Genomic DNA, 19,922 nt, shown 5'->3' with positions numbered 1-19,922 from the left:
CGCCATCTCGAGAACTGTACCCAGTAAGCGTCAATGCCTTCAGGGGAGGTGGGGAGAACATTGGAGGGGAGGGGGGAAGAGGGGAGAGAGAAGAAAATCTTCTAATATGTAAGTGAACAGAACGGTTCGATGTATTGACGAATCATTAGTCACAAGCACTCAGTTCATCAATAATCCTGGACTTGGTTCACATTTAGCATTTTAAGTATAGAGTCAAATCTCCCTTCATAACGTTAACATTTTATAATTTTAAATTGTAGTTGGGTAAATGTAACACTTGGATTCAGAGCTAAATGAATACTCTGGGTTATTTTGAGTTTGACTGACTTTCAGAATCTGGCTCCCCTGCGAGCAGCATGAACTTACTCAAAGACTGATCAGCATTGTTGGAGAGCCAGTGACAAAGAGTCTACAATTTAAGTGAGGGGAGGGATTAGGAAAAAGTTCTATCTGTCGAGGGTTATTGGAGCAAGGGATACTTTGCCATAGAGAGCGGTTGAGGCAGAGACCATTGCATCTTTTCAGGGAAAATTGGCTTAAGAATTGAAGCCGAGGAAGGTGCAGGGCTATGGGGACAGAGAGAGGTAGTGGGATTAGTTTTGGATTGCTCCAGGAATACAGTGGGCTGAATGGCCTCCTTCTGTGTCATATACCTGAATGGTTCTGCGATATGTGATCTGAAAATGGATAAACATGACAGCTTCTCTGAATTGATTGGATCTAAAATGAATGAATAACAATGCGGTAATTAGCATTGCTGTAGAAGCACTTGTTTTTATTATTCATTCATGGGATGTGGGCGTCACTGGCAAGGCCATTATTTATTGCCCATCCCTAATTGCCCTTGAGAAGGTGGTGGTGAGCCGTCTTCTTGAACCGCTGCAGTCCGTGTGGTGAAGGTTCTCCCACAGTGCTGTTAGGAAGGGAGTTCCAGGATCTTGACCCAGCGACGATGAAGGAACGGCGATATATTTCCGAGTCGGGATGGTGTGTGAATTGGAGGGGAACGTGCAGGTGGTGTTGTTCCCATGTGCCTGCTGCCCTTGTCCTTCTAGGTGGTAGAGGTCGCGGGTTTGGGCGGTGCTGTCGAAGAAGCCTTGGCGAGTTGCTGCAGTGCATCCTGTGGATGGTACACACTGCAGCCACAGTGCGCCGGTGGTGAAGGGAGTGAATGTTTAGGGTGATGGATGGGGTTCCAATCAAGCGGGCTGCTTTGCCCTGGATGGTGTCGAGCTTCTTGAGTGTTGTTGGAGCTGCACTCATCCAGGCAAGTGGGAGAGTATTCCATCACACTCCTGACTTGTGCCTTGTAGATGGTGAAAAGTGCTTTGGGGAGTCAGGAGGTGAGTCACTCGCCGCAGAATACCCAGCCTCTGACCTGCTCTCGTAGCCACAGTATTTATATGGCAGGTCCAGTAAAGTTTCCGGTCAATGGTGACACCCAGGATGTTGATGGTGGGGGATTTGGCGATGGTAATGCCGTTGAATGTCAAGGGTAGGTGGTTAGACTCTCTCTCTTGTTGGAGATGGTCATTGCCTGCCACTTGTTTGGCGCGAATGTTACTTGCCACTTATCAGCCCGAGCCTGGATGTTGTCCAGGTCTTGCTGCTTGCGGGCATGGACTGCCTCATTATCTGAGGGGTTGCGAATGGAACTGAATACTGTACAATCATCAGCGAACATCCCCATTTCTGACCTTATGATGGAGGGAAGGTCATTGATGAAGATGGTTGGGCCTAGGACACTGCCCTGAGGAACTCCTGCAGCAATGTCCTGGGGCTGAGATGATTGGCCTCCAACAACCACTACCATCTTTCTTTGTGCTAGGTATGACTCCAGCCACTGGAGAGTTTTCCCCCTGATTCCCATTGACTTCAATTTTACTAGGGCTCCTTGGTGCCACACTCAGTCAAATGCCGCCTTGATGTCAAGGGCAGTCACTCTCACCTCACCTCTGGAATTCAGCTCTTTTGTCCATGTTTGGACCAAGGCTGTAATGAGGTCTGGAGCCGAGTGGTCCTGGCGGAACCCAAACTTAGCATCGGTGAGCAGGTTATTGGTGAGCAAGTGCTGCTTGATAGCACTGTTGACGACACCTTCCATTACTTTGCTGATGATTGAGAGTAGACTGATGGGGCGGTAATTGGCCGGATTGGATTTGTCCTGCTTTTTGTGGACAGGACATACCTGGGCAATTTTCCACATTGTCGGGTAGATGCCAGTGTTGTAGCTGTACTGGAACAGTTTGGCTCGAGGCCTGGCTAGTTCTGGAGCAGAAGTCTTCAGCACTACAGCCGGGATGTTGTCGGGGAGCATAGCCTTTGCTGTATCCAGTGCACTCAACCGTTTCTTGATATCACGTGGAGTGAATCGAATTGACTGAAGACTGGCTTCTGTGATGGTGGGGATATCGGGAGGAGGCCGAGATGGATCATCCGCTCGGTACTTCTGGCTGAAGATGGTTGCAAACGCTTCAGCCTTGTCTTTTGCACTCACGTGCTGGACTCCGCCATCATTGAGGATGGGGATGTTTACAGAGCCTCCTCCTCCCGTTAGTTGTTTAATTGTCCACCACCATTCACGACTGGATGTGGCAGGACTGCAGAGCTTTGATCTGATCCATTGGTTGTGGAATCGCTTAGTTCTGTCTATAGCATGTTGCTTCCACTGTTTAGCATGCATGTGGTCCTGAGTTGTAGCTTCACCAGGTTGGCACTTCATTTTTAGGTTCGCCTGGTGCTGCTCCTGGCATGCTCTTCTACACTCCTCATTGAACCAGGGTTGATCCCCTGGCTTGTTGGTAATGGTCGAGTGAGGAATATGCCGGGCCATGAGGTTACAGATTGTGCTGGAATACAATTCTGTTGCTGCTGATGGCCCACAGCGCCTCATGGACGCCCAGTTTTGAGCTCGTTGATCTGTTCTAAGGAAAGGACTTGCATTTATAGTGTGCCTTTGATGTCCTCAGGATGTCCCAAAGAAGTACTTTTTAAAGTGTAATCACTGTTGTGGGGAAACGAGGATGTGCAATTTCCTTTTTAGGAAATTGTAATCTACTGTTTAAGGGAATCGGGCCAACTTGTCTGAGAAATGCATCAACTGCTCCGATATAAAGATGGAACTTTGTCACGTCCCAGTAAGTGGATTTAGAAAGGAGCTTTGAAAGCAGATGCCAGTCCTGTGCTTTAGCTCTGTGCAGAGCACCTGGAATAACATTCCTGCTCTATTGCAAGCAGAGCCCAGAAACAAAGTGGGAGCTCCCAGTGAAGACATTCTGTTTTAGGCAGGTGCTTCATCCAGTTGCTGGAAAGCATGGCAGGAAATGGGGTGGGCGTTAAAGTGGGCACTCGCGTTGGTAAACTGGGAGCTCCCGATTGGACGATCCAGGCCAGACTCCTGTGATTTTAAATAAAAGTGCTTTTAGATGAAAGTGGAATCCTGGACATAAACATTCCAGAGCTGCTCCTAATGACTCCTTTTCATTTGTGTCGCTGTTGCACAGCCAATTAAATTGCACTTGTGTAATCGATACCAAGACTTGATTCTGTTACTGAGAAGTGCTTCATCTCAAGAACCTCAAGATGAATTCAAAGGGATTTGTCGCACTGCATGCCCACTGGTTCTTCACTTCTAGTGCTGTTTTAGAGGGGTGCCCAACCTACCCGAGCCTGGCAATTAAAGCCCAGGCCACTCTGTCTTATTGCTGCTTTTAATTCTTGTTTGTTTGTTTGATCTATTTGAACGTTATGCGAGGAATGATTATCAGCAGAATAGAATCATAGAAAATTTACGGCACAGAAGGAGGTCATTCAGCTCATCGTGTCCGCGCCGGCCGTAAATGAGCCACCCAGCCTAATCTCACTTTCCAGCACTTGATCCGTAGCCCTGCAGGTTATGGCAATTCAGGTGCACATCCAGATACTTTTCAAATGAGTTGAGGGTTTCTGCCTCTACCACCCTTTCAGGCAGTGAGTTCCAGACCCCCACCACCCTCTGGGTGAAAACATTTTTCCTCAGCTCCCCTCTAATCCTCTTAACAATCACTTTAAATCTATGCCCCGGTTATTGACCCCGCTGCTAAAGGAAATAGGTCCTTCCTATCCACTCTATCTAGGCCCCTCATAATTTTATACACCTCAAATAAACCATCCCTCAGCCATCCAATCTTTCCTCATAGCTAAAATTCTCCAGTCCTGGCAACATCCTCGTAAATCTCCTCTGTACCCTCTCTAGTGCAATTGCATCTTCCCTGTAATGTGGTGACCAGAACTGTACACAGTACTCAAGCTGTGGCCTAACCAGTGTTTTATACAGTTCCAGCATAACCTCCCTGCTCTTATATTCTATGCCTCGGCTAACAAAGAAAAGTATTCCATATGACGCCTTAACCACCTTACCTACCTGTCCCGCTACCTTCAGGGATCTGTGGACATGCACTCCAAGGTTCCTTAGAGGATGAGACCGGGAAATTAATGGTGGGAAACATGGAGATAGTAAAAATGCTGAACAAATATTTTGTTTCAGTCTTTACGGTAGAGGACACTAAGAATATCCCAACACTGGACAAACAGGGGGCTCTACGGGGGGAGGAGCTAAATACGATTAAAATCACTCAGGAGATGGTACTCAGTAAAATAATGGGACTCAAAGCGGATAAATCCCCTGGACCTGATGGCTTACATCCTAGGGTCTTGAGGGAAGTGGCAGTAGGGATTGTGGATGCTTTGGTGATAGTTTTCCAAAATTCCCTGGACTCAGGAGAGGTCCCGGCAGATTGGAAAACTGCTAATGTAACACCGTTATTTAAAAAGGGTAATAGGCAGAAGGCTGGAAATTATAGGTCAGTTAGCCTAACATCTGTGGTGGGTAAAATTTTGGAGTCTATTATTAAGGAGACAGTAACAGAACATTTAGATAAGCAGAATTTAATAGGACAAAGTCAGCATGGCTTTATGAAGGGGAAGTCATGTCTGACAAATTTGCTTGAGTTCTTTGAGGATATAACGTACAGGGTGGATAAAGGGGAACCAGTGGACGTAGTGTATTTAGACTTCCAGAAGGCATTCGACAAGGTGCCACATAAAAGATTATTACTTAAGATAAAAAATCACGGGATTGGGGGTAATATTCTGGCATGGGTGGAGGATTGGTTATCGAACAGGAGGCAGAGAGTTGGGATAGATGGTTCATTCTCGGACTGGCAACCAGTAACCAGTGGTGTTCCACAGGGATCGGTGCTGGGTCCCCAACTCTTTACAATCTATATTAACGATTTGGAGGAGGGGACCGAGCGCAACATATCAAAATTTGCAGATGATACAAAGATGGGAGGGAAAGTAGAGAGTGAGGAGGACATAAAAAACCTGCAAGGGGATATAGACAGGCTGGGTGAGTGGGTGGAGATTTGGCAGATGCAATATAATATTGGAAAATGTGAGGTTATGCACTTTGGCAGGAAATATCAGAGAGCAAGTTATTTTCTTAATGGCGAGAGACTGGAAAGTACTGCAGTGCAAAGGGATCTGGGGGTCCTAGTGCAAGAAAATCAAAAAGTTGGTATGCAGGTGCAGCAGGTGATCAAGAAAGCCAACGGAATGTTGGCTTTTATTGCTAGGGGGATAGAATATAAAAACAGGGAGGTATTGCTGCAGTTATATAAGGTATTGGTGAGACCGCACCTGGAATACTGCATACAGTTTTGGTGTCCATACTTAAGAATAGACATACTTGCTCTCGAGGCAGTGCAAAGAAGGTTCACTCAGTTAATCCCGGGGATGAGGGGGTGGACATATGAGCAGAGGTTGAGTAGATTGGGACTCTACTCATTGGCGTTCAGAAGAATAAGAGGCGATCTTATTGAAACATATAAGATTGTGAAGGGTCTTGATCGGGTGGATGCAGTAAGGATGTTCCCAAGGATGGGTGAAACTAGAACTAGGGGGCATAATCTTAGAATAAGGGGCTGCTCTTTCAAAACTGAGATGAGGAGAAACTTCTTCACTCAGAGGGTGGTAGGTCTGTGGAATTTGCTGCCCCAGGAAGCTGTGGAAGCTACATCATTAGATAAATTTAAAACAGAAATAGACAGTTTTCTAGAAGTAAAGGGAATTAGGGGTTATGGGGAGCGGGCAGGAATTGGACATGAAGCTGAGTTCGGATCGGTCAATGCCCTGTGGGTGGCAGAGAGGGCCCAGGGGCTGAGTGGCCGGGTCCTGCTCCGACTTCTTGTGTTCTTTAGATTTGTGGTTGGGATCAGATCAGCCATGATCTTATTGAATGGCGGAGCAGGCTCGAGGGGCCGATTGGCCTACTCCTGCTCCTATTTCTTATGTTCTTATGTCCCTCACTTCCTCTACAACTTTCAGTATCCTCCCATTTGTTGTGTACTCCCTTGCCTTGTTTGCCCTTCCCAAAAGCATTATCTCTCACTTCTCCAGATTGAATTCCATTTGCCATCTTTCTAACCACCTGACCAGTCCATTGATATCTTCCTGCAGTCTACAGCTTTCCTCCTCACTATCAACCACACGGCCAGTTTTTGTATCATCTGCAAACTTCTTAGTCATGCCCCCTACATTTAAGTCCAAATCATTAATGTATATCACAAAAAGCAACAGAGCCCTGCGGAACCCCACTGGAAACATCCTTCCAGTCGTAAAAACACCCATCGACCATTACCCTTTGCTTCCTGCCACTGAGGCAATTTTGGATCCAACTTGCCACTTTTCCTTGGATCCTGTGAGCTTGTACTTTTTTGACCAGTCTGCCATGTGGGACCTTGTGAAAAGCCTTGCTAAAATCCATATAGACTACATCAAGTGCACTACCCTCATCAAACCTCCTTGTTACCTCCTCAAAAAATTCAATCAAATTGGTCAGACACGACCTTCCCTTAACAAATCCACGCTGTTCTTGATTACTCAGCGCCTTTCTTGATGACGGTTTATCCTGTACCTCAGAATTGGTTCCAATAATTTGCCCACCACCAAGGTTAGACTGACTGGCCTGGTCTAACCTTTGCTGCCTTTTTAAACAATGCTACAATGTTAGCAGTCCTGCAATCCTCCGGCACCACGCATATACCCAGTGAGGACTGGAAAATGATGGTCAGAACCTCCACTGTTTCCTCCCTGGCTTCTTTTAACAGCCTGGGATACATTTCATCCAGGCCTAGTCATTTATCTACTTTCAAAGATGCTAATCCCCTTAATACTTTTTTAAAAATTTGTTCATGGGATGTGGGCGTCGCTGGCGAGGCCGGCATTTATTGCCCATCCCTAATTGCCTTTGAGAAGGTGGTGGTGAGCCGTCTTCTTGAACCGCTGCAGTCCGTGTGGTGAAGGTTCGCCCACAGTGCTGTTAGGAAGGGAGTTCCAGGATTTTGACCCAGCGATGATGAAGGAACGGCGATATATTTCCAAGTCGGGATGGTGTATGACTTGGAGGGGAACGTGCAGGTGGTGTTGTTCCCATGTACCTGCTGCTCTTGTCCTTCTAGGTGGTAGAGGTTCTGGGTTTGGGAGGTGCTGTCGAAGAAGCCTTGCCGAGTTGCTGCAGTGCATCCTGTGGATGGTACACACTGCAGCCACGGTGCGCCGGTGGTGAAGGGAGTGAATGTTTAGGGTGGTGGATGGGGTGCCAATCAAGCGGGCTGATTTGTTGTGGATGGTGTTGAGCTTCTTGAGTGTTGTTGGAGCTGCACTCATCCAGGCAAGTGGAGAGTATTCCATCACACTCCTGACTTGTGCCTTTGTCACTAAGTTTATCCCATCCAATATTTCACAGTCCTTCTCCTTAACTACAATGTCTGCATTGTCCCTCTCTTTTATAAAGACAGACGCAAAGTATTCATTAAGAATACAAAGAACTCCCAGCCCCCCTTTGTGCAGTGCCATGGGACCTTCAAGATCCAGCGGACAGGACCCTCGATTTAACTTCTCATCCAAAGAACGACACCCTGGAAGTTAGTGTACTTACCGTCGATATTTCATTGTAGTGCCAGCCTAGATTATATGCTCAGGTCCTCAAGTGGGAATTGAGCCCAGAACCTTCCATCTTAAGTAACTTAACAAACCTCCAGAGATTTGAGCACATAATCTACGCCGACACTCCAGTGCAGTACTGAGGGAGTGCTGCACTGTCTGAGATGCCGTCTTTCGGATGAGACGTTAAACTGAGGTCCTGTCTGCCCTCTCGAATTGATGTAAAAGATTCCACGGCACTACTCGAAGAAGAGCAGGGGAGCCCTCCCTGGTGTCCTGGCCAATATTCATCCCTCAACCAACATCACTAAAAACAGATTATCTGGTTATTATCATCTTGCTGTGCGCGCATTGGTTGCTGCGTTTCCTACATTACAATAGTGTATACACTTCAAAAGTACTTCATTGGCTATGAAGCGCTTTGGGACGCCCTGATGTTGTGAAAGGTGCTTTATAAATGCAAGTTCTTTGTTCTTTTGCTTAATTGTGATTATCGTAAAATGAAACAGGCCATCAATATTGAGATTAATGGTGGCTCTCACCTTGCTGTCCCTTCGTTTTTGTTGCCCTCTGCTAATTTCTCCTTTGCCTCAGCATTTATATTTTCCTTGCACCTCTGTGGAGCATCTTGAGATTTTTTTTTCCTACGTTAAAGGTGCTATAGGAACAGGAGTAGGCCATTTAGCCCCTTGAGCCTGTTCTGCCATTCAGTATGATCATGGCTGATCTGTAACCTAACCCCATATCCCTTAATACCTTTGGTTAACAAAAATCTATCAATCTCAGAATTAAAATTAACAATTGAGCTAGCATCAATTGCCGTTTGCAGAAGAGAGTTCCAAACTTCTGCTACCCTTTGTGTGTGGAAGTATTTCTTAACGTCACTCCTGAAAGTCCTAGCTCTAATTTTTAGACTATGTCCCCTAGTCTTAGACTCCCAACCAGCAGAAATAGTTTCTCTCTAGCTACCCGATCATTTCCCCCTTAATATCTTGAAAACTTTGCTCAAATTACCCCTTAATCTTCTAAATTCCAGGGAATACAACCTTGGTTTGTGTAGTCTGTCCTCGTAATTTAACCCTTGGAGTCCAGGTATCATTCTAGTAAATCTATGCCACACTCCCTCCAAGGCCAGTATATCCTTCCTAAGGTACGGTGCCCAGAACTGCGCACAGTAAAGTGTGGACTAACCAGGGCTTTGAATAGCTGTTGCAAAGCTTCTACCCTCTTGTATTCTAGTCTTAGACTTTTTGATTCTTTTCTGTATCTTTCCATGACATTCTATTGATCTGTGTACATGGACCCATAAGCCTTTTTGGGGTCCACTATTTCGAGCTTTTCACCATTTAGAAAGTACTCTGAACTATCCTTTTTAGGTCCAAAGTGGATGACCTCACACTTGCCTACATTGAAATCCATTTGCCACAGTTTAGCGCATTCACTTAATCTATTAATATCTCTCTCTAATTTTATGCTGCCATCTGCACTGCTCACAATGCTCGCCTATCTTTGTGTCATCGGCAAACTTCGATGGATTTTTGGACACTAAGGGAATCAAGGGATATGGGGATAGGGCTTAAGGTGGAGTTGAGGTAGAAAATCAGCCACGATCTTATTCAATGGCAGAGCAGGTTCAAGGGTCCGTATGGTCTATTTCTTATGATCATAAACTCGGATATATGGCTCTCTATCACGACACCTAAGTCGTTAATAAATACTGTGAATAGTTGAAGCCCCAACACAGATCCCTGTGTCACATCCTGCCAATTTGAGGACCTGCCCATTATCCCTATTCTCTGTCTCCTGCCGCTCAGCCAATTTTCTAACCAGGTCAATAATTTGCCCTCAATTCCATGAGCTTGAACTTTAGCTAACAGTCTCTTATGAGGGACTTTATCGAATGCCTTCTGGAAGTCCATATAAACAACATCCACAGACATTCTCCTGTCCACTATTTAGTCACCTCTTCAGAAAATTCAATCAGGTTCGTTAGGCATCACCTACCCTTTACAAATCCACACTCTCTGATCAGCTGAAAATTTTCAAGATGTTCAGACGCTCTATCCTTAATTATAGACTCTAGTAATTTCCCGACAACAGATGTTAGGCTAATTGGTCTATAATTCCCTGGTTTCCCTCTCTAACTTTTCTTAAATAGCGGAGTGACGTACAATTTTCCAATCTTCCAAAAGAACGATTCTTGAATCGCGAGAACTTTGGAAGATTATAGTTAGGGCATCTGCAAAGTGCCCACCTACTTCCTTTAAAACCCTGGGATGGAAACCATCTGGGCCTGGGGATTTGTCACTCTTCAGTGCCATTATTTTCTTCATTGCTGTTAATTTGCTTACGTTAATTATGTTGAGTCCTCGAACCAGATTCAAAATTATTTTCCTTGTGGTGCCTTCTTCCTCTGCTGCAAATACTGACGCAAACTAATTACTTAACATTAAAACAGAAAATGCTGGGAAAGCTCAGCAAGTGAGGCAGCATCTGTGGAGAAAGAAACCGAGTTAACGTTTCAGGTCGAAGACCTTTTTTCAGATCTGGAAGATGTTAAAGAGTTAAAGTTTTTAAGCAAGTACAGAGCCGGGGGGATGGGAGGGATGGAAAGAACAAAAGGGAAGGTCTGTGATGGGGTTGAAGGCAAGAGTGATTAAATGACAAAAGGGATGATGGTGCGAGGCAAGGAGGGTGGTAATGGGACAAGTAAAGAAACAAAAGATCGGTCTAGAGTAGAACCATACAGCAGAACCATAACCAGCTGCTGCAGTCCAATAAATTAAAAAAAAAGTGGGAGCAGTGGTGATGGTCTGAAGTTATTGAAATCAGTGTTGAGTCCGGAAGGTTGTAAAGTGCCTAAACGAAGGATGAGGTGTTTTTTTTGTTTATTGGACTGCAGCTGCTGATTATGGTTCTGCTGTTACCCTTTACGGCTACTCTAGACTGATTTTTTTGATTCTCAACTTGTCCCATTAACACCTTCCTTGCCTCGCACCATCATTCCTGTTTTCCTCCAACCTATCACAGACTTTCCCTTTTGTTCTTCCCTTCCCTCCCCTCCCTCTTCCCCCGGCCCATTCACCTAATCTACCAATATCGCTTTGTAATTTTATATTTTCATCTACACTGCTTACAATGCCACCAATCTTTGTGTGGAGATGCCGGTGATGGACTGGGGTTGACAATTGTAAACAATTTTACAACACCAAGTTATAGTCCAGCAATTTTATTTTAAATTCACAAGCTTTCAGAGGCTACCTCCTTCGTCAGGTGAACGATGTGAAAAACATCGTTTTTTCACATCGTTCACCTGACGAAGGAGGTAGCCTCCGAAAGCTTGTGAATTTAAAATAAAATTGCTGGACTATAACTTGGTGTTGTAAAATTGTTTACCAATCTTTGTGGTATCGGCAAACATAGATATGAGACTTTCTATGCCTTCATCTAAGTCGTTAATAAATATTGTGAATAATTGAGGCCCCAAGACAGATCCCTGCGGACTCCACTAGTCACATCCTGCCAATGTGAGTATCTACCCATTATCCCTACTCTCTGTCGCCTTTCACTCAGCCAACTTCCTAACCAAGTCCGTACTTTTCCCTCGATTCCATGGGCTTCTGTGTTAGCTAACAGTCTCTTATGTGGGACCTTATCAAATGCCTTCTGGAAGTCCATATAAATAACATCCATTGACATTCCCCTGTCCACTACTTCAGTCACCTCTTCAAAAAATTCAATCAGGTTTGTCAGGCACGACCTACCTTTCACAAATCCATGCTGGCTCTCTGATTAACTGAAAATTCTCGAGGTGTTCAGTCACCCTATCCTTAATTATAGACTCCAGCATTTTCCCCAAAACAGATGTTAGGCTAACTGGTCTATAATTCCCTGGTTTCCCTCTCTCTCCTTTCTTAAAAAGCGGAGTGACATGTGCAATTTTCCAATCCAGAGGGACAGTTCCTGAATCTAGAGAACTTCGAAAGATTATAGTTAGGGCATCTGCAATGTGCTCACCTACTTCCTTTTAAAACCCTGGGATGGAAACCATCTGGTCCTGGGGATTTGTCACTCTTTAGTGCTATTATTTTCTTCATTACTGTTGCTTTACTTATGTTAATTTTATCGAGTCCCTGTCCCCGATTCAACATTAGTTTTCTTGGGATTTCCGGCATGCTATCCTCTTTTTCTACTGTAAATACTGACGCAAAGTAATTGTTCAACATGTCCGCCATTTCCCCATTGTCAATGACAATATCCCCACTTTCAGTTTTTAAGGGGCCAACACTGCTCCTGACCACCCTCTTTTTCCTAATATAATTATAAAAGTTCTTCGTATTGGTTTTGATATCCCTTGCAAGTTTCTTTTCATACTCTTTTTTTTGTAGCTCTTACTATCTGTTTTGTGACCCTTTGTTGATCTTTGTATTTTTCCCATTCGCCAGGATCTGTGCCATTTTTTGCCTTTTTGCATGTCCTTTCCTTATGTCTTATACTGTCCCTTACCTCTTTAGTTGTCCATGGCTGTTTTTTTTGGCAAGTAGAGTTCTTGCCCCTCAGGGGTATCAACCGATTCTGTATCACGTTAAATGTTTCTTTAAACATTTCCCACCGATCATCAGTCGTTTTACCCATTAACAGATTTGCCCAGTTTACTGTGGACAGTCTCTGTCTCATCCCATTGAAGTCGGCCTCTCCCAAGTCTAGAATCTTAGCAGCTGATTCACTTTTTTTCCCTTTCAAACACTACATTGAACTCGATCATGTTATGATCGCTATTGGATAGATGTTCATGCACAGTCAAGCTGTTAACTAAATCTGGTTTATTACTCATTACTAAATCTAGTATGGCTTGCCCCCTTGTTGCCTCTCGGACATACTGCTGTAGAAAACTATCCCGGACACACTCAAGAAATTCACTACCTTTCTGACAGTTGCTCGTCTGCTTTTCCAATCTATGTGAAGGTTAAAGTCCCCCATTAAGACCACTATGCCTTTCTTACACCCTTGTCTAATCTCTGCATTTATACAATCCAGCACTTCAGAGCTGCTGCCAGGGGTCCTATATACAACTCCCGCTATGGTCTTAGATCATTTCCTATTTCTCAATTCAACCCATAAGGTCTCTGTTGGCTGCTTACCTCTCGTTATATCCTCCTTTATCATTGAAGTGATTTCATCTCTAATCACTAAGGCTACTCCTCCCCCTCTTCCATTTTCCCTATCTCTCCTGTAGACCTTATAACCCGGTATATTTAGTTCCCAATCCTGACCATCCTGCAGCCATGTCTCAGTAATAGCTATCATGTCATACCCTCCAATTTGAATTTGAACCTGTAGTTCATTTAATTTATTCCTTATACTCCTTGCATTTGTATATAGAACTCTTAGTTGGGCCACACACCCTAGCCTGACCTTCAGCTTTGATGCTGGGTTAATCGCCTTACGCCTTCTAGTTTTCACTTTATCTATAGTGCCTAAAGTACACTTTCTTTCTGCTGCTCTACGCTTTTCCCTTTCCCTTGTTCTTGAACAACTGTTTGTACTATTTGTATTATAAATTTCCCCTGAGTCCTCCCCTCTGATGCTGCTCTCAACTTTACTCCCTTCTGTCTCCCCGTTCAGGTTCCCATCCCCCTGCCACTCTAGTTTAAACCTTCCCCAACAGCACTAGCAAACACCCCCGCGAGGACATTGGTCCCGGTCCTGCTCGGGTGTAACCCGTCACGCTTGTACAGGTCCCACCTTCCCCAGAACCGGTCACAATATCCCAGGAATCTAAATCCTTCCCTCCTACACCATTCCTGCAGCCATGCATTCATCCAGTCTATTCTCCTGTTCCTATACTCACTAGCACGTGGCACTGTTAGTAATCCTGAGATCACTACCTTTGAGGTCCTGCTTTTTAATTTATCTCCTAACTCCTTAAATTCACCTTGCAGGACCTCATCCCTTTTTGTACCTATGTCGTTGGTAGTGATATGGACCACGACTACTGGCTGTTCACCCTCCCCCTCCAGAATGCCCTGCAGCCGCTCCGTGACATCCTTGACCCTAGCACCAGGGAGGCAACATACCATCCTGGAGTCACGTTTGCGGCCGCAGAAACGCCAATCTGTTCCCCTTACAATTGAATCCCCTATCACTATAGCCCTGCCACTCTTCTTCCCCCCCCCTCCTGTGCAGCGGTGCTACGAACTTGGCTCTTGCTGCTTTCCCCTGATAAGTCATTTCCCCCAACAGTATCCAAAGTGGAATATCTGTTTGAGAGGGAGATGGCCCCTGGGGACTCCTGCTCTACCTGCCTAGTCCTTTTACTCTGCCTGGCGGTCACCCATTTCCTTTCTGCCTGCATAATCTTTACCTGCGGTGTGACCACCTCACTGAATGTGATATCCACGATAGTCTCAGCATCGCGGATGCTCCACAGTGAATCCATCCTCAGCTCCAGCTCCGAAATGCGGTTAGCCAGTAGCTGCAGCTGGACACACTTCCTGCACACATGGTCGCCAGGGACACTGGTAGAGTCCATGACTTCCCACATAGTGCAGGAGGAGCATATCACAGGTGCGAGCTGTGCTGCCATGACTTGCCTTAGATTTACACTGCGGTCACCTCTCGGACTCTCCTCCCGCTCTCGGGACTCTCCTTTTATACTGTGCTCACCTCTCGGACTCTCCTGCCTCACCTGTGATGTCGCACAGTAGTTTTCTCTGGTTGCAGGTCTGCTGCTGCTTTTATTCCCCACTCTCCGTCTTCTGCTGGTCAGGTCTGCTGCCGCTCTGCGGAAAAAGTTAGGAAAAGCAAGGCAAAGCAGCACCACCTTCCCCCCCCCCCCCCCCCCCCCCCCCCCCCACCTCACCGAACTCCCACACTCACCAAACTCTTTGCTGTCTCACTCGGTGCGCTGCTGCGCTCAGTCCTTTTTTATTTCTTAATTCTACCCAGAAAGTCTCCACTGCCTGCTTACCTCTCGTTATATCCTCTCATCATTGAAGTAATTTCATCCTTAATCACATCCTTACTCCTCCCCTCTACCAGTTTCCTTATCCTTTCCTGTGGACCTTATAACCTGATATATTCAATTCCCAGTCCTGACCGTCTAGCAGCCATGTCTCAGTAATGGCCACCATGTCATACCATTTACAAATGCATGTTGTAATTTTTATTTAAAAAAATTTGTCCAGTTTTCAACAGAAAATATTAGAAATGCATCACACGTCAACCAGTAGCTATAAAGAGAGAGGTGATGGTGTTTTGTGTGGGTACTAGTCATCAGACAGATGCTGATTGACCTGCTGTGTATTTCCAGCATTATCTGATTTTTATGTCAGATTTCCAGCAATGTAGCTCTTCTTTCTATTTATTTGGCCACTTTTCAATGTTCAGAGATCCAGTCTTGAAGCAGCATTCTCACCTACACTGGTGGAAATGGCGGCAGGGAGCTCTCCCAGTGTACTGGTCATGTATGAAGTATAGCGTTGATTTTGGACACATTGCTAATATTTTAATCTACGTCTGGATATCATGAATCTTCTCTTCCTGTTGCAGCTTCATCTGCCACTAAACTCCCCCTTGCCTGGTAGTGAATTGACAAAAGAGCCATTCCGGTGGGATCAGAGGTTGTTTGCACTGGTCCTTCGTCTCCCTGGTGCTTCATCTCTCGAAGCTGAGCAGCTTGGCAGTGTACCTTCAGATGAGTCTGCCGTAACCCAAATGTGCGAAGTAACAGGAGGTGAGTCAATAATCCTACTGCCCAAGAGAAAGGACTTGCTGTCAGATTTCCCAGCCCATTGTACTGTTGCAGTACTTTCCTTCTGCTGTAAATTGTAAACAATTTTACAACACCAAGTTATAGTCCAGCAATTTTATTTTAAATTCACAAGCTTTCGGAGGCTACCTCCTTCCTCAGGTGAACGATGTGGAAAATCGTTCCTCAGGTGAACGATGTGGACTTCTGCTGTAAGGCTGATTCAATGGCTAGAGGGTGCAGTTGGATGTGTGATGCTGTGAATGATATTGATGCGGAGGATTAATGAGTGATAGAATTTTTTGTAAGTCATTCTCCATTTAGTGAATTCACTGCCAGGGTAGATATCCTGTCAGAAATTCACACTTTGTTGTTGTTGCTAATTTATGCATAAAAATGCAAATTTTTGCAGCATTTAAAAATTGCCATGTTTTTAAAAAAATATATAGTTTTTGGGAGGTGTCCATCCCTAGTTACTCTGAGCAGGTGGTGAGGGATCTCCTTGAACCTCTGAGGTCCTTGCGGTGATGATATTGGCCAAGTGACAGTGAAGGAATAATGATTTATTCTTCATTCAGGATGGTGTGTGACTTGGAGAGGGTCTTAGAGAAGATGGTGTTCCCATGACATTGCTGTTTTTGTCCTTCTTGACAGTAGAGATTATGGGGGAGGTTGATGCTGTTGAAATAACCTTGGCGATTTGCTGCAGTGCATTCAGTAGATCGTACATATTGCAGTCACATTGCACCAGTGATAGAGGGGTAGGCACTGAGTCCAGTGGCAGGGGGGTGCTGATCAAGTGAACTGCTTGTCTTGGATGGTGTTTTAAGGGTTGTATCTCACCAGACGACTGGTGAATATTCAATCATATTCCTGACTTGGGTCTTGTAGTTGGTGGAGGGGCTTCCAGGGGTCAGTAGGTGAGCCATTTGTCGCGGAATACCCAGCCTCTGCCCATCTCCTGCAGCCACGATGTTGATAAGACTGGTTCGGTTACACTTCTGGTCCGTGGTTACCTCCAAGGTAACGTAGCAATGCGGCAAGTGGCTGGGTTTTCTTTTGTGTTGAGATGGTCATTACCTGGCTCTTATGTGGTGTGAATGTTATCTGCCACTTGCCAGCCCAGGCCTGGATGCTGTCTAGACCCTGCTCCAGGCTGGGAGGGGCTGCTATTTTCAAAATCTAGGGAGTGCATTGTGGGAGCTCACATTGGGGAGGAGAGGAGAGGAGAGGAGAGGAACCAGCAGCAGCATTGACTGCTGGTGAAATACCTCCAGAGCCGAAAACTGTGGCTACTAAAGTCTTTAACACTCAGGGATACTTCTTTTTCGCCTTGCCTGTAACTGATATTTTTTGAGTTTCCTGCTATTTGACCTGTAAACTTTGAATTGTTATATAATATAAAAGTCATGCACATCTGTCATGTTGCATGTCCAACAGCTAGTGATTGGCTGAAATAAGCCCTTGGGTTATCCAATAACTGGCCAACAGGCTAAATCCAGTATGTTAATTTTATCTGACCTGTGTAGCAGCTCGTCGAGTCTTATTAACTCTTTGCTTACACCAATGCTGCTGCCTTTTCCTGGCGGGGAGAGAGATAGAAAGAGGACAGCAACAAAGTGAAAAGAAGAAAGAGTCAGAATTGTGCATAGAAATAGCGTGGCCCGAGGGGTGCAAAATAGATTGGGAGTTGAAAGTGGTTAATCAAGATTCCTCTGGACCCAAAAGGGATTTTAATTGCATGCAGCCCATTCGCTAGTTGTGACACACAAATCCGACAACCTCTCTAAAAGGTCAGGTTACCAATCGGGTTACCCCTGAAGCTACCAATAAAATATCTGATTGAGTAAAGGTGAATGAATAAGAAGCAATTTGATTCAGTTGATAACTATCAGCAAGGAATGGGTCGGCAACAGAAAGAGGAAGGGGAGAGACTGTGGCGTGCAGGAGGGGGCGTGAGGGCACGGAGAGGGCGTGGTGTGCAGGAGGGGGCGTGAGGGCACGGAGAGGGCGTGGTGTGCAGGAGGGGGCGTGAGGGCACGGAGAGGGCGTGGTGTGCAGGAGGGGGGCGTGAGGGCACAGGGAGAGACTGGTGTGCAGGATGGGGGTGTGAGGGCACGGAGAGGGCGTGGTGTGCAGGAGGGGGGCGTGAGGGCACAGGGAGAGACTGGTGTGCAGGAGGGGGCGTGAGGGCACGGAGAGGGCGTGGTGTGCAGGAGGGGGCGTGAGGGCACGGAGAGGACATGGTGTGCAGGAGGGGGGCGTGAGGGCACGGAGAGGACGTGGTGTGCAAGAGGGGGCGTGAGGGCACGGAGGGGGCGTGAGGGCACGGAGGGGGCGTGAGGGCACGGAGGGGGCGTGAGGGCACGGAGGGGGCGTGGTGTGCAGGAGGGGACGTGGTGTGCAAGAGGGGGCGTGAGGGCACGGAGGGGGCGTGAGGGCACGGAGGGGGCGTGAGGGCACGGAGGGGGCGTGAGGGCACGGAGGGGGCGTGAGGGCACGGAGGGGGCGTGAGGGCACGGAGGGGGCGTGAGGGCACGGAGGGGGCGTGAGGGCACGGAGGGGGCGTGAGGGCACGGAGGGGGGCGTGAGGGCGCAGGAGGGGGGCGTGAGGGCGCAGGAGGGGGGCGTGAGGGCGCAGGAGGGGGGCGTGGTGTGCAGGAGTGGGGGGGCGTGGTGTGCAGGAGGGGGGGGGCGTGGTGTGCAGGAGGGGGGGGCGTGGTGTGCAGGAGGGGGGGGCGTGGTGTGCAGGAGGGGGGGGGGCGTGGTGTGCAGGAGGGGGGGGGGCGTGGTGTGCAGGAGGGGGGGGCGTGGTGTGCAGGAGGGGGGGGCGTGGTGTGCAGGAGGGGGGGGCGTGGTGTGCAGGAGGAGGGTGTGAAGGCACAGGGAGAGACTGGCTAGATTTGAAGTTCGGATCAGATCAGCCATGATCTTATTGAATGGCGGAACAGGCTCGAGGGGCCGATTGGCCTACTCCTGCTCCTATTTCTTATGTTCTTATGAGGCCACGGGGAGAGACTGGTGTGTAGGAGGGGGCGTGGGGGCACAGGGAGAGATTGTGGTGGGCAGGAGGGGGGTGTGAGGGCACAGGGAGAGATTGTGGTGGGCAGGAGGGGGCGTGGGGGCACAGGGAGAGATTGTGGTGGGCAGGAGGGGGAGTGGGGGCACAGGGAGAGATTGTGGTGGGCAGGAGGGGGCGTGGGGGCACGGAGAGAATGTGGCGTGTAGGAAGGTATGAGGGCATGGTATGCAGGAGGGGGCGTGAGGGGACGGGGAGGGCGTGGCGTGCAGAGAGGGGGCACGAGGAGAGCCTGGCATGTATGGAGGGGACGTGGGGGCACGGGGAGAGCGTGGCATGCAGGGAGGGGGTGTGAGAGCATGGGGAGGGGGCAAAGTGGAGGAGAGAAAGGGAAACAACTGAAGGAGGAGATACGTGGCTTTTTTGGGTACTTGCCAGCATCAGTAGCCTTAGCTGAGGGGCTGAGTTTTTGATGTAGCTTAGCCCAGAAACAACTACTGAATTGATAGATTTTCTTTGTTTTTTGTCACGGATGGATGTGCATGAGTGAACCAAAAGGGAAGATGAGCTCAAAAATATAAAATTTCTTGTTCCAATGGATTTGGATGTGTGCACTAAAAGGAAACATGCAGGTGAAGCAAGCAGTTAGGAAGGCAAATGGTATGTTGGCCTTCATTGCAAGAGGATCTGAGTTTAGGGGCAAGGATGTCTTACTGCAGTTATACAGGGCCTTGGTGAGACCACACCCAGAGTATGGTGTGCAGTTTTGGTCTCCTTATCTAAGAAAGGATATACTTGCCATAGAGGGAGTGCACCGAAGGTTCACCAGACTGATCCCTGGGATGGCAGGACTGTCGTATGAGGAGAGATTGGGTCGACTCAGCCTGTATTCACTCGAGTTTAGAAGAATGAGAGGGGATCTCATTGAAACATATAACATTCTGACAGGGCTAGACAGACTGGATGCAGGGAGGATGTTTCCCCTGGCTGGGATACGGGGTAGGGCATTTAGGACTGAGATGAGGAGAAATTTCTTCACTCAGAGGGTGGGGAACCTGTGGAATTCTCTACCACAGAAGGCAGTGGAGGCCAAGTCACTGAATATATTTAAGAAGGAGCTGGATAGATTTCTAGATACAAAAAGCATCAAGGGGTCTGGGGAGAGAGCGG

General features: G+C 47.1%; 1 protein-coding gene across 5 annotated transcripts in view; it reads left to right on the top strand.

The window, feature by feature from the left end:
- ints6l (integrator complex subunit 6 like) overlaps positions 1-19,922 on the top strand; it is a 180,692-nt gene that overhangs the window by 87,588 nt on the left and 73,182 nt on the right. For all 5 annotated transcript variants that reach the window (XR_010965808.1, XR_010965809.1, XM_067997343.1 and 2 more), the window contains one exon: positions 15,535-15,718. Coding sequence is in view for 3 of the 5 variants with exons in the window: in XM_067997343.1 (XP_067853444.1) it covers positions 15,535-15,718 (184 nt within the window). In the remaining 2 variants the exon portion in view is untranslated. The remainder of the gene's footprint in view (positions 1-15,534; positions 15,719-19,922) is intronic.

Source organism: Heptranchias perlo, chromosome 15 (genome assembly GCF_035084215.1).
Source record: "Heptranchias perlo isolate sHepPer1 chromosome 15, sHepPer1.hap1, whole genome shotgun sequence".
Lineage (NCBI taxonomy): Eukaryota > Metazoa > Chordata > Chondrichthyes > Hexanchiformes > Hexanchidae > Heptranchias > Heptranchias perlo.
This window is presented reverse-complemented; position numbering and strand designations above follow the sequence as displayed.